Here is a 15,679-nt window from a genome sequence, read left to right on the forward strand (position 1 = left end):
AGCCTTACAAAAATTGAACTAAAGCTTTCACATTAGTTCAGTGCATTTACAGTTCTATTTTTACTAATAGATTCTATCTATAACCCTTCTGACCTCTAGCTTTAGAGCTGAACCTGTAATACCAGGAGAGTTGTCATTCTATGGAAATAATTACTTTGCTGACTTTCAACAAAACATGTGATTTATCATTTTATCCTATAAAGATTGGTTTTGCTTCATGTCATATTGCAGGTGACTTAAATAATGTGCGCTTTTCTGCTTATCGCACTGCCATGAAGATAAGAAGACTACAGAAAACATTGTGCTGTAAGTATCATAACATTTACTGCGGTTCAATGTGGAACCCGACCTATAGAAGTGGCAGTTTCATATTTGTTAGGAATTTTGGGTAAATTCAAGAGTTGTGTGAAATGCTCATTGATTCATGGTTCTGTGAGCTGTTGTTTGCAGAAGATCTAAAACACTATTAATGATTCATGCTCTATTTATTACTTTTTTTTACCACTTTTATTGTGTTTTTTCATTATTTGAATTGTTGCTGGAATTTTCCATGATCCATGCAGGCCTGGACTGGCAATCTGTGGGTTCTGGCAAATGCCAGAGGGGCTGCTGGAAGATGCCATAGACAGTCACTATTTATTAGGCCTGTGGGTGCTGTTTGGGCCTCTTTGTACTTCATAGTCCATGGGCCTATTTAGAAATCTATTCCGGTGACCTGGATTCATGGCTACTTAAGAGTCTAACATAATGGCCAGCTCTCTAACCTCTTAGTTAGTCAGTGACTTTAGGGGGGGGCACATTGGACATAACTGTTCAGTTAGTTTGTGAGCATGCAGGTCAGATTCAAATGCAAACTAACTGATCAGTTATGTCCCCATATGACTTCCTCTGAAGTCACTGATTGGTTACTGACCATGTGTTCTGGCTATTATGTTAGGCATCTGCTCACTCCAGCCTTTATAGATTAGATTTTTGTCTGACTATTTTGAAAACATTTTTATTTTGCGTAGTCTATCTATTTTACCTAGTTTCATTTTAAACTGAACTATTCCTTTAAGGTTAAAATGTAAAGGAAATGAATATTAAAACACAGAGCACTCTTAGAAGAGCTTTATAACTGCCATATGTTTAGAGCTATTGTGCCTTGTTCTAAGCAAGAGTGGGATACACTTCTCTTACAAGGCTACTTCACACATATATATTTATATATATTACATTTTGCTCATTTGCTATTTCTTTGCTTAATTTTCAACCCTACACTTCTTATTTAAAACACATTTACGGTCACAAGTGGTTTATCTTTATCTTCCACATGGTAACAATAAAAAGAAATGATATCTGTGTATGCACTGCAGTTAAAGCCAGCATTAAACATTTATAACCTGTTATATTTTATATCCAAATTAATACACTAAAATAGAAAGTTTAGTTACATTTGTGTAATACATAATGTACAAATTGTTGAACTTTGTCAATTTGGGTTTGTATTGGAAGCTTTTAGGTGTGCCATGCCATATTTTGGCAGGGAGCCTGGATTATTTCCTTTGAACAGTTATGTCTATGCAATCAATGTAAATGAATCTCCATTATTTGGTTTAATTGGCAACACAATAGCATCACATCTCGTAATTTGCAACTGGCTGCCCAGTCCCACGCCTGAAATGTAGGACTGAACGGTTTCATACACCCAAACAGTTGTTGGAGAAAAGGCTAATAAACCACTAATGAGTTTTTATTGTAGAGAAAGAGAATATAATCAGGAGATACCCGTACTTTTAAACAAGGGTATATTTAAATAAATGGTCAGTGGTGCTAGCTGTTCCATTGTAATAGTGCTTGACATTCACTGGGAAGAATTAAGATAACCTTATCAAGCAGAGGTCTGAGTTAAGAATTTCTTTGCAAGTCACTCATTTGACTCCTTTTTTTCAGTGTAATTAACTTCAGGTCATTATCGAAAACAACATTTTGCTTTTAAAAAAGAAAATTCTGATTTATAGGATGATGAGTCAAGTGAATAAAATCCCAGCAAATGGGCCTTACTTGTGGCACCAATGCAAGTAAATACACATAAATGTGTAGTCAACCAGAAAAGTAATTTCTAAAGACTAAACTTATTGAAGATTTCAAAACTCGCCTCAATCAGTGTGTGCATAACAGGGCCTTCTGGGTGGAAAATTACTTGAAATATTTCAGCAGATATTTCTTTTACTGATCCAGCTATCTTCAATCTGTTTTTCTGAATCTGAAAGCAGCTGCACAGAAAGACTTTAATGTGCTTCCTTGGCTTCTAAAGCTGCAGGCACTAATACAAAGGACTGATGAAGAACTGAGTTTCCTTATTTACCCTGACCCACATCATGAGATTTCATTTTATTTTAAAATATTATTCGGTTAGCTCATTGTTCCATTGCTCTTTATTAAATTCACATTATGCTAATGTGGCTGTACAAAAAATTGTATTTTATTTGTTATTAAGGGCAGCACATCTGCTTCTGAACGTCACTGGTTTTCTCCTTGTGAACTCATACTCAGGGATGTCAGACTATCAAGCCTTTAGCTGTGGGGAACTACCCCAATAATATTTGATTACTGAGGCATGCTGGGAGTTGAAGACAGCAGCTGTAAATGGCCTGACTTTTTATTCTTTTTTAGAAGGTTTAAGGAGCTGATTTACTAATCCACAAATCCGAATGGGAATAATTCGGATTGGAAAACGAACATTTTGCAACTTTTTTGTATTTTTTGCGACTTTTTCGAAGCCGTTATGACTTGTGCGAATTGTCGCGACTTTTTCATAGCCATTACAAATTTCGTGAATTGTCGCAACTTTTTCATAGCCATTATGACTTTTGTGAATTGTCGCGACTTTTTTATAGCCATTATGACTTTTGTGAATTGTCGCGACTTTTTCATAGCCATTATGACTTTTGTGAATTGTCGCGACTTTTTCATAGCCATTATGACTTTCGTGAAGTGTTGTGACTTTTTCATAGCCATTACGACTTTCGCGAATTGTCGCGACTTTTTCGTATTGGGCGCTCGAAAAAGTTGCAAAATACCGATCATTACGAAAAAAACGCATTCGGACGTTCGTGGATTAGTAAATGTGCCCCTAAGTGTCTGAGTTTTTTATTCTTTAATGTGAAGCTCTCAACAGTTCATTTAAACTGGCAGTCGTTTTATGAAATGTGTTTCTCACATGCGATAATTTTCATAAGTATATTTCCCAAAAATAGATTAGCATTTTACCAATTGCATGTATTAAAGGTTAATGTACCTTATTTCTATACAGAGTTTATTTTTCTATAGTTTTTCAGTGAAACGTATTGATAGATATCTGTGTTTGTTAATATCAGTGGGAGTAGCCACAACTACTCCTACAAAGTAGCCTTATCCAAGTATTAATAAATAGCAGAATAGTTGCTTTACTTTATACTTATTTATAAACAGTAACTCTTGAACTAAGTGCTTTTCAAACTCTTTTAATGAGCAGTTAGGGCTGTGTAAATTAATTATTATTTTTCTGAACAACCAGGCAGTGTGTTGTAACTTCAGGTTTGATTTCTGTTGTTAGTGTGTGTACAGAAGTTTTATGTTTGTCCCTGTCCATTTCTTAAAGCAACAGTAACACCAAAAAATGAAAGTGTATAAAAGTAACTAAAATATAATGTGCTGCTGCCCTGCACTGGTAAAAGTTGTGTGTTTACTTCAGAAAGTCTACTATAATTTATATAAATAAGCTGCTGTGTAGCCATGGGGGCAGCCATTCAAAGGAGAAAAGGCACAGGCACATAGCAGATAACAGATAAAACACTATTGTATTCTTCAGAGCTTATCTGTTATCTGCTATGTAACCTGTGCCTTTTCTCCTTTTTTCCAGCTTGAATGGCTGCCCCCATGGCTACACAGCAGCTTATTATATAAATTATAGTAGTGTTACTGTAGCAAACACACCAATTTTACCAGTGCAAAGCAACAGTGCATTATAGTTTTATTACTTTAAAGCTCTTTTATCTTTTGGTGTTACTGTTCCTTTAAGTTATTCCTCACAGCTTGGCCAGAGGCAGAAACTCTATTTATGTCCATCAGTTCATGACATTGCATCGTACTTTATCAATTATTCACAAATCAGATTGTCTTAAATTGGCTCTGTGTGTGCATTGCATTTAATAAGGCAATTCTGTTTATTCTGTCTTCGTTCAAACCCATCCAGGTTTTTATGCTTTTGATTTTGCAAGCTACCTATACAATACCTTTAATTTTATTGGATTCCTTCTGAGCTCTGCTTCACATTTATCATAGCTCAAGTTACTTATGCCTTTAAAAGGTCCTTGGACGGCTATTTTTTCACGTTTAATCAACATTTTTTTTAAAAAAAATTTTGATAAAAATGAATTTCATGTTTAAACTGGAATATTTTAGTGAATAGTTTTGTGATAGTAAAATATTCTTATATTTATCCTTCTACTTTATCCCTCTGCCTAACAATTGGTACCCCTCAGGTATCAAACCTATCTTTCACCTTTAAAATACAGTTATTGATCTGATTTCCTCTGGTTTGTACAAAGATTACTATATTTTTCCTGCACAGTGCGAGATTTTGTAATATGTGTGCTGAAATTAGTAATTACCTGTATCCTTGGCAAAAGTAACAGTCTGTGTGTACAGCAGTATATAGGCTACTACTAAATGTGAAAGTTATATGGTAACTTGTGGGTCTCTTATAAATGCAGTGCTTGGCAGTTTAAGATGTAATGGTGTTTCAGCCTGTTAAAGTCAAGCAAATATCCTGCTATCAGTTTCTGCAAGACTTTATCCACTAACCCTTCTCTGCCACCTGCCTTTTATTCTTCGGAGTGCAGTGATTTATGGCTTTCACTAGACCTGTCAGCTCTTATTAGCATAAAAGAGTGACATTTGTAATTTTAATTCATTGCTGACACCAAGCCAAACCAACCCGCCTGGTTGATGAAGTTCCAGGCACTCATTTTGTTACTGTGAGAAAATGCCAAAAAAGTGCTTCTATCCCCTTGCTGAAATGCCTGTACGTGTAGTGAAATATGTCATTATGAATGATATTACCTTTAGGGTTTCTCCTTGCCACTTGGAGAATAAACTTATGTGGAGCCATTAATGCAATCAGTTTATAAAAGTGTTTAAGCATGTAATGTGAGGCATCACTAAAATAACCCACCATGCATCTCTCTTAATTTGGCTTTGGATGAGCTAGTGTACCCAGTGTTCTCTGGCTTAATATAAAATGAAGAAAAAATGTCAATATACTTTTAAAGAATAAGCTCTGTGATCGTGATTTGTGGTGGAGTGTTAGTGTGGTACAGTATATCATTTTGTATAATTATATACTGTAAATATTACTTTTTGTATCAGAAAATATGTACACAGGGCAATTTTGGGTGTTTTGGTGGCCATGATTTTTAGTAGCTCAAAGAGGCAGTTCCTGATTGCCTGATAACACTTACACAAGCACTTTAAAATAATTGCCATAGCAGCCAATTGGTGCAGGGGAATTTGTTGCCATTTCATGAGCTACACATGCAAAAATGCCTAAAATAATCCCTGGAATGTAATGACTCCAAACACATGTTTTGTGTAAGAGTGTCAAGCCATTGTTATATCACATAGCAAGGCCACATAAACTAACACCCCATGGAAATTTTGTTGCTTAATGTCACCCTATTTGATGCAGCTTATTTAAAAAAAAAAATAAAAATATGTTTTTGCATAGTTTTGCAAACAAAATGACCCCCATCTGATTGATATCCAGAGCTTGATAGCTGCAAAGCTTTGCTTTGGTTTTCTAACGGTTATTATTTTTATTAACATTTATTTATAAAGCGCCAACATATTCCACAGCGCTGTACAATAGGTGGGTTTCATACATTGGACATACTGTTGAAATCGTTGCCCTGGACAACATCACCGTTAATGCTTCACTCCACTATTTACACAGCATGATAAATATACCCCTATGATATTTAAAACTGTGACATGTGTCACCATATTACAAACCAGTGACTGCTGAATCTGAACCTCCAGACACTCCCCCCATGTCAAAGTGTACCATAAACAGTGTTGTCTAGCTTATTTAATTAGTGGGTCAATTATATCTCCATGTTGTAGGGCCAGATTCATTTAAAATGATGATGTCATATAGTGTATTAGGGTCTGTGGAGCCTCTGAGCAGTTTGGAGGGGGCCAACAGTTGGACAACCCAGACCCAAAATAAACTTACTAACCCTATAGCCTCCTTTTCCTCTGGACTTCCTAGACCCGGTGCTGTCTAGCTGCCCTCAGAAAATACCTTCTCTTAATCCTCTGCATCAAAGGAATCTCCCTCTGTATACCTCCTACAAATGTAAATAATAATTAAAAGATTCCACATAAAGCATGGAGGTTGCATGCAGGTTCTAGCCAAAAAGGTAACCATAACACTTCCCCAAACGTACACAGCCTCGTGATCTCTTTTTAATGACAGATTATTTTCACAATTTTCTTTAAATCAAAATAACACATTTTAAAATTATGTATATTACGTGTTCATACTGTAAAAATAAACAATGCATTGAAAATAAAAGATTCTTTTGCATGTCTTTATGTTGCAGTGGACCTCCTGGAACTGAGTACAACACACAGCATTTTCAAACAACATGAACTGAATCAAAACAATCAACTGCTATCAGTCCCGGAAGTTATCAGTGTCCTCACTACCGTCTATGATGGACTAGAGCAGAAGCACAAGGAACTGGTGAACGTACCACTCTGCATCGATATGTGTCTAAATTGGCTGCTAAATGTTTATGACACGTAAGTAGATTCCTTAATAACCGCATCTGTGTGGTGTATTGTCAAGGTATACCATGTTCTTGCAAGGGAAATTTCTACAAAATCCTGTGCTCATGGTAGGAACTGTTTCCTTGTAGGCATATGTTTTCCTATGGAAAATGCAAAAAATAAAAAATCCCCAGCAGCAGCACCAGGTACTATCATAGCTTCTGACCACATTGACATCAAGGTACATCTGAACAAGACCATAACCAACATTTATATACTGAACAAAGTGTGGGCAGGGCATAACAGGGCTGATAGCAAAGGAACTCCTGGAAATCATGCCTGGGAAAGTGACATGAACAAATCATTGGGTGTATTCTTAATGATAAATACAATTAAGTATTAAGTTTATGCAATTGTCATTGATTTTTTTTTTCAAGAGGTTTACGGCTCTTCTGTATTTGGGTCCAATAACACCAAACTTGATATTTTATGGATTTTAATAGAACACACCCACAGTGACTCTAAAGGTGGCCATACACGAGCAGATCCGCTCGCTTGGCGATGTCGCCAAGCGAGCGGATCTTCCCCCGATATCCCCACCTACGGGTGGGCGATATCGGGGAGCATTTAGGTAAAAAAAAATATAATCCGATCGTTTGGCCCTGGGGCCAAATGATCGGATTATGTGGGCGGCAATGGGGCAGTCGGATCGGGGACCGCATCAACGAGCCGATGCGGTCCCCGATCCGACCGGATTTTCTAACCTGGCCGATCGAGATCTGGCCAATTTCAGGCCAGATATCGGTCGGCCAGGCCGCTCTGCCCTGCCTATACACGGGCCGATTAGCTGCCGAATCGGTCCAAGGGACCGATATCGGCAGCTATAGTCGGCCCGTGTATGGCCACCTTTACACTTTCTCATTTGGCTGTGTTTTATATTTGAGCTTTCAGTTAAGTGAAAGTAGCACTTTGTCACTTAGGCTATGCTATTAGCAAATCTTTTTCCACAAATCTCAGCCCCTTTCTTGATCTGTCTAGCAAATGAGCAAATAGTACAAATTTTTAATTTTCCCATCTCATTTTGTTTTTTTAAAAGAAAGGATTTGTGTTTATGCATGTAATTGGATCATTTTGTTTTGAATTAGCATTTCTAACTGATAATCATAATTATATTTTTAGCTTCACTTTTTTAATCCAATTCTTTGAGCTGATGAGCATTCAAAATAGTATATTTAGACTTTGTGCAAGACTGTTCTGAAAGGCATAGGACACAAGCAAATTTATGGCAATAAAGCTCTGGTAGTGCATCCCTGATATCACCAGGCTTTCATTTTTAAATGTCAGCTTAAACCTTTGAAATCCTCAGTTGTTTAAATGCATTCGAGACAGATTTGAGACTCAGTAGGGCGCAATAGGACACATACTTTTGTCTGTTGCAGCGATTGGCATTCCTATGAAAGGAAGCTACATAAGTACCAGTAAATCCACACTTACAAAATGTAAGCATTTGTATTTGTCCTATTTTGTACTTATTATGTGGTGTTTTTAGATGCAGTCATTTGAAAGTAGTGAAAACGTAATTCTTCCAATAAGAAATGAAGTTGAGTAATTTTGCCACAGTTTCTATTCAATGCCAACAGGCTGTTAAGTTGGTACCAGTAACTGGTTACACTCCTAGTAAGTGGAGGGGTGAGGTAGGCCTTTGTTGCAAGAATTAGGAAGAAAGAATTGTTTCTACCTCCATATCTTAATGTCAGTGGGGGGTGGCCACCTAAGTCTTGCTTTAAGTGAGAGCTCACACCATTTCTGTATCTCTCTATCTTTCGCTGACAACATACAACTTCCCACTTGGTCTAGCGCAATATTGTCTTTCTACCAGGCGGCACCAACCCTTAAGGGCTCTGGCAAATCGCCAAAGTTGCCTCGCGAGGCTTTTTCAGTGATTTCCCGAAATCATGCCACCGCATGTGCCATCCCACCAGCGACTTACATTTTCGCCGGTGGGATGGCAGGTGATGGCAACTCGGGGAGATTTGTCGTGGGTGACTAATCTCCCCGTGTGCCAGAGCCCTAAAGGAAAAAGAAAGTCAAAGTCACTTGGGGGTGCCAAAATGTTAGGCACCCCCAAGTGACTTTAACCGCTTACCTTTTACCCCGGGCTGGTGCCCCTGTTTAGAGAAAACAGCACCAGCCCAGGGTACCTTGCAGCGCTTCCTCCTTTGTGATTCGCTGCGCGCGCATGCGCAGTAGAGTGAAAAGCCGAACTTAAACATTAAAGTCGGCTTTTCACTCTACTGCGCATGCCCGGCCACCGGCATTTTAGAAAGCGGAAGCCGGAAGGAGGAAGCGCTCCGCTACAGGTACCCCGGGCTGGTGCTGTTTTCTCCGAACAAGGGCACCAGCCCAGGGTACAAGGTAAGCGGTTAAAGTCACTTGGGGGTGCCTAACATTTTGGCACCCCCAAGTGACTTAGCCTTTCCTTCTCCTTTAAGGTTGGCCTGTAAGGGAATTCTCCTTTAGTAGGAAACATAAGGAAGTGCAAGAGCTTGACACTTTGGCCTGTGAGACAAACTAAATCTAGCCTAACTATATACACTTTGAAATATATTTTACCTTTTTACAAGGCTTTGGTCACTGCATGAGCCTGTCACTCCTATTTCCCCAACACTACAACATGTTTATATTCCAGGAAAATTAGCACAATAAACGTAATAAACTTCTAAGGGTTATTGGCATATATCATTGCACTTTATATCAATATTAAGGTGTCTGGTTACAGGGAATAGGGGTAGTATTAATGATCATAAAATGCCAAAAAAAGAAGAGGGACAGTATTCTAAGAAATATGCAGTCATGTGATGTTATAATTCTAAAGTTTATATTGATATAGCACATTTAGGGTCTCTAGATTTTACTGAACAGTTTTGCTAGTTAGTTTCTCTACAACTAATTGTATGTCCAAACATGAGGCTCTTCAGACTCTCTATGATGTTAATGGGCAAAAAATGATTTTTTTTTTTTTTTTTTTTTTTTGTAGTGGGCAACCCATAGGAATTAAATTCTCGTAGGAAATTAGCACTCACTCTATAAACTGAATGGAAAAGTCACTCAGGGATTTTTATTATTTATTATAATTTTATTTTTAACTTCATACAAATGAATCATTATTATAAGAACAGTGATTTCAGCAAGACTGTTAGAATCATTGTGGGATCAGTAACAGCAAGCCAATATGTGTAAATGCTCATGTATTTTATTGTGTAGTAGTTAATTTCTTTTTTTTTCTTTTTCACTTTTCATCAGCTCTTTTATATTGGAGCAGTTTTTGTATTTAGGCTTTTGCTTCGTTTATTATTTTAATATTGATCTTTTAGACTCTTCCAAGTTATTAAACTGCCAGTGAAAAGCATCTGCCAGCTCCATGCTGTTAAGCTAGAATGTAATTAGCTATCTCTTGTCAGTCTTCTGTGAAGCCCACTTACATACGCGAGCCTCAAGAACAAGGCATTTCTTGTTAAGATCTTGACAGTATCCATTTCATATTTAAAGGCTGTTATAATGCAGATCTAGAACTTAAATTGAATTGAACAGTACATAGTCATTCTTCTCTTTTCATTATCATTAGAACTTTACAAATTTGTATAGGGCACTCTGACATTGTAAAGATTTGGTTCTTCTTGTTCCTGCACCTTACCTCCTGCAGTGTTGGACCAGCTGTTGGACACTCTTACAGATGCATCACTAACGTATCACGCATCTAACCTATGGGCTGCAGCCTCCTACACACATTCTGAGCAATGGTTCCCATGCAAGTACAGGGCAACCTCGGCACTGGTAATGCCATCTTAGAACAACATAGAGAAAAATAGTTATAGGTAAAGTTGCTTTGGAGATGGAACCCTATTTGTGTATTTACTCACACAAGGCAGGCAGTGGGCATGTGTAGGATGCAATTTTTGAAAATGCAAAAGAAGACACTAGGGGGCGTATTTATCATGCTGTGTAGAACTAATTCGCCGAAAAAACGGAGTAAAAATCTGTGTAAAATAAATGGAAAAGATCGCCATCTGAACACCGTATATTACGCCGTTATTTTCCATAAGTTCCAGTGGAAGAAAAAAATGTGTAAAACAATTTTTACACGGCGAAGCCTGGCGATGTGTGGCGAATTTTCTCGCCGTTTTTTACACAGCATAATAAATATGCCCCTAGATAAAGGGGCTAACAATATGTGAAAGTACATCACTAAAATGTTAATCATAAATTATGCCCACTTAAATGCCCATCTTACTTTGTTAAAGAATCCAGAGCAAATTAATGACCAGTGAATTTGTAATTCTAGGATTTTGCCAAACTTACTGGATAAAAACACCTAAAGCAAAAGGGACATTAAGGGGGAAAAGTTATTATTTTTTGGGTTGCAGGGATTCTCATAAATTGTGGCAAAATCTCAACTGCTGATTTTTTTTTTTTTTTTGGAAAAACATGATCAGGAGAAAAAAATACAATTTGGTTATAAAAACATCACAAGCGCTGCTGACAGTCAGCGTTACAACTGCCTGCATCAAGTCACAAATCATCAGAGACCCAATTATTCATCTGTGGTCCTTTTTAGGTTGGCCCTCTACTTGCATACAAAAAGAGAGGGGGATTGATCAATGCACATTCCCTGGTCCCGTGTTTCATAAGTAAATTGTGTTTTTTAGTTACAAAATTATGATCATAAGATTGGTAAGCCACCATACCACTTCAAGGTAAACCCCGTATGGTGGTCCTATCTATTTACCTCTGGTCATATTTTTCAAAGGCTGGCACTCCCGTGCACTATTGCCATTCTTGACCTGGGGGCTGGTTTGAGTCAGAGGGCTTAGTCACTCCCATGCCTTTAGCTTTTATAGAGAGAGATTGCCAGGACCACAGCTTGGCCCTCTACTTACCAGTGTTGGTATTGCTTTTTAGGGCAACAAATTGATGTCAGTTACTTAAACCTTTACCCCCCAATGGCTTTCCCGGGTGAATATAAGCTTATAGGATTGCAGTATAGTTCTGTTGTCTGCACTGTACAGATCTTGCAGGTGGCTTGTCAAATAACTGTTTCAGATTGCACTGATACATATTATACATATATATATTGAATGACCTTTCTTCAGGTTCTGAAATCTCTTCTGTTTAGCACTCTATTTTAGTTTTAAAAACATCTCCTGTTAGTTTATAGTCAAATCTTTCACCTTACTCTTGGCAGAATACTTGAGCTTTCATTGGTTCCTACTTAAATCATAGGGAGGCAGTAGGGCCAGTGTGACACTTTTCCCGTCTGGCAGCTGATTTACATTGGCCCAGTGTGAATTCAGACTTTAGTCTGATGGCACAAGGGGTGTTTTCAGTGCTGTTGCTATCAGTCGTAAAACTGGCAGTTTAACCTTCCCCCCACGTTTATCACCAATTCCCATACAGCTTTATGGAAAGACATTTGTTAAAACTTATGCGGCAGTGACAGGCAGACCTCCGCTATGAAACGCCAAATCATGCATTTTCTTAGAGAATGCTGTTAACATTTGTTAAAATGGAAGCTCTACTGAAATATTGACCTGCTCTAGGTGGAAGGGAAAAACAGCTTGAATTGCTTTTCCCATCTACTGAAAAATAAATGTTTTTGTTCTCTCAATAGATGGAATCTCTGACAAGTAGGTCTGTTTATCTTAGAACATCCTTCGCATCCTACAGTAAAGGTGCTGCCCCTGTTCAGAAGCCAATTTGGCTTTTATCTGATATTTGTTTTTAGAGAGAAAATGGTAAACTTGACGGTTCCCCTTCCACTTTAGTTATCAACAGTTATTGATATAATCATGCATCCAAACTGTTGTGGGGGCTTAAAACTTCTTTTCTTCACAATTTTAGATTACTAGTAAATATAATAAATAATATAATATAATAAAGTGTTTGTCATATTAAGAAGTTATGTTCTTAAAGGACATGTAAAGCCTACATTTGCCTATATCAGTTGGGCACGTCTCCCCCACCCAAATGGCATCATTTGTACTGCATATATCCCCTCCGCTTGCCAGTACCATCCCATTTTCCTAAAGCAAATAGCAGCTTTCACCCGATGGCCATTTTTCCTCTGATCCATAATCAGATACATTTAAATCTGCAAACAGCACACACACACAGACCCTTATTCAGCATACATTTCCTCAAGAATACAGGCTCACACAGGCACAACTGTCTGTGATAAAAATTCTGCTTTGTTTGATCTGAGCATAGAGGAGGTTAGGAGAAAAAAATTGAAGCAGACAACTAGAGCTGAGCTTCTATGGGAACAACTGAGCATGCCTACAAGCCAGAAGTCAAAGCAAAGTCCTGAGGGGTGCGTTACAGGAGGTTTGCCAAGCGAGCGGATCTTCTCCCTATATCCCCACCTATGGGTGGGCGATATCGGGAAAATGTAGGCTAATTCGATCGTTTAGCCCTAGGGCCAAACGATCGAATTATAACGGGAGCAATGGGTGCAGTCAGTTCAGGGACCGCATCAACGAGCCGATGCGGTCCCCGATCTGACTAAATCTTATAACCTGCCCGATCGATATCTGGCCAATTTCAGGCCAAATATCAGTCAGGCAGGCCCATCGTTCCTGCCCCTACACGGGCCGATAAGCTGCCAAATCGGTCCAAGGGATGCATTACATTACTGATGGGGTAGAAGGCATACTGTATGGCTCTTCTCATATCCCCATACTTTAAAGCTGCCCACACAAGTGCCAAGTGACCAGACTAGCAAAAGGAAGTTAAGCTTGCAGATACCAGTTCCAGGTTGGCTTTTTACCTCACAGTCACACTCCTATTTCAGCAACTCTCCTGTGCATTCCAGTTAAATTCAGGGTGTCTGCTTTTTACAACCAGAGAATGGCTCCTCTGATACATTATCATTACCAGGTTAACCTTTTAAATCTAAAGTTTGTTTCATGTACTTGTTCACCAATGTATTTTTATTAATTTATAACAACTGTTTTGTTTAACATCTTGACAGTTCAGCAAAGCGTCTAGAAGCCAAAGAATTAATGGGTTGTATTATCACATCGATATGCATTATTATCCACTCTTTGGCTCTTACCATGTAATATGTTATCCTGCTCTAAGAAGCTGTCATTTTTGTTTCGTAAATCACCATATTAAAAACTCACTTGTTACATGTTGTGCTGAAATATCAAAGGAGTAGACACATGCTGAGAAAGCATCAGGTCTGGACTGGGATACAAAATAGGCCCTGGCATTTTGCCCCCACCAATGTACTAAATAGTGACTGTCTTTGGCATCTTACAACGGCCCCTCTGGCATTTGCCAGAATCTACAGGCCTGGATAGCATAGTGCCGATGTTCAACTTCCATGCTTTATTATATGATTTGATTGAGGTGCACATTCTAATGTGCCACAGTTCCTTACATTTTGCTTAGCAGTAAAAAAAAAAAAAAAAACGGAACATGAAAACATTAAACTGCAGATGTTGCTTCACTGGACACACTAATACAGCAGCTGCTTGCTTAAATTATATGATCAGGTATAACTATGTAGCTGCAGAATTTGAGCCTGAATTTGGTCTGACTTCTTATGTACCATTTTCTGATACTGCTTGCATGAAATTTCTAATTAAGAACTTTAACTGCAAAATAAAACAGAATATTAAAATAATGTCCTGATGTATAGTATTGAAATTCTCTGCTTTGTGATTTAAAAGGGAATCATACACATTATACTAAGGAAAGAAAGTAACACCAAACCTATCAATATATATCAATAGGTTTGTGTGTACTTTCCCCAGTAATGCAGACTTGGTTATAGACAAGGTCACTTAGGGGAAGATTTATGAACTCAAGCGGGTTTTTTTGGGCACAAATATCTCAGTTGAATTTATTTTCCCCGAGTGGGCTTCATTGAATAATAAAAAGTTCAGCAGCTTTTAGGTGTCAAAGTTTTTATTATTTAAGAAAGCCTGCTTAGGGTAAAAAACTAAATACAGGTATAGGACCCTTTATCCAGAATGCTCAGGACCAAGGGTATTCCGGATAAGGGGTCTTAACATAATTTGGATCTACATACCTTTAGTCTATTAAAAAATCAATAAAACATTAATTAAACCCAATCGGATTGTTTTGCATTCAATAAGGATTATTTATATCTTAGTTGGGATCAAGTACAAGGTACTGTTTTATTTCTACAGAAATAAAGGGAATCATTTTTAAAAATGTATTTGCTTAAAATGGAATGAAGTCTATGGGAGACAGCCTTTCCGCAATTCGGAGCTTTCTGGATAACGGGTTTCTGGATAAGGGATCCCATACCTGTAACTATTTTTGCCTAAATGACGCATACATTTCTTTGGGGTGGTTCATCTTTAAGTTAACTTTTAATATGTCACTTGGTCTCCATTATTAATTTGTTTTAGTTTTTCTAACTCCATGCAATTTCAAATGGGGTCGCTGACCCCAGCAGCCAGAAAACTATTGGTCTGTGAGGCTACAGTTTTATTGTTACTTTTTATTACTTATATTTCTATTCAGGTTCTCCCCTATTCATATTCCAGTCTCTCATTCAAAGCACTCCCTGGTTGCTAAAGGAATTTTGACCCTAAAAATATGAGATTAGAGCTTAATACATAACTCACCCATGTTCTATTAATTCCTGTGAGATGTTTAGAAGTGTATTTATTAAATGGGTAAAAGGTAGAACTGAAATGAATAGAATGTGAGTTTTTATGTATTAAGCTCTAAACTCACATTTTGATAAATCTTTCCCTTGGTCTCATTTAGTGACTTGAGATACTGCTATGCTGTTCTGCTCTCTTTAGGCATGCAGGGAAGGGGTATAGGTAGAGATAAGTGACTCCTA

General features: G+C 37.8%; 1 protein-coding gene across 10 annotated transcripts in view; it reads left to right on the forward strand.

Annotated features, from left to right (window-relative positions):
• Positions 1–15,679, forward strand: part of utrn (utrophin) — a 372,003-nt gene that overhangs the window by 310,254 nt on the left and 46,070 nt on the right. For all 10 annotated transcript variants that reach the window (XM_012963789.3, XM_004914663.4, XM_031901862.1 and 7 more), the window contains 2 exons: positions 232–306; positions 6,627–6,828. In XM_012963789.3, coding sequence (XP_012819243.1) covers positions 232–306; positions 6,627–6,828 — 277 coding nt within the window. The remainder of the gene's footprint in view (positions 1–231; positions 307–6,626; positions 6,829–15,679) is intronic.

The sequence above is a fragment of the Xenopus tropicalis genome, chromosome 5 (assembly GCF_000004195.4).
Source record: "Xenopus tropicalis strain Nigerian chromosome 5, UCB_Xtro_10.0, whole genome shotgun sequence".
NCBI classification, from domain to species: Eukaryota; Metazoa; Chordata; class Amphibia; order Anura; family Pipidae; genus Xenopus; species Xenopus tropicalis.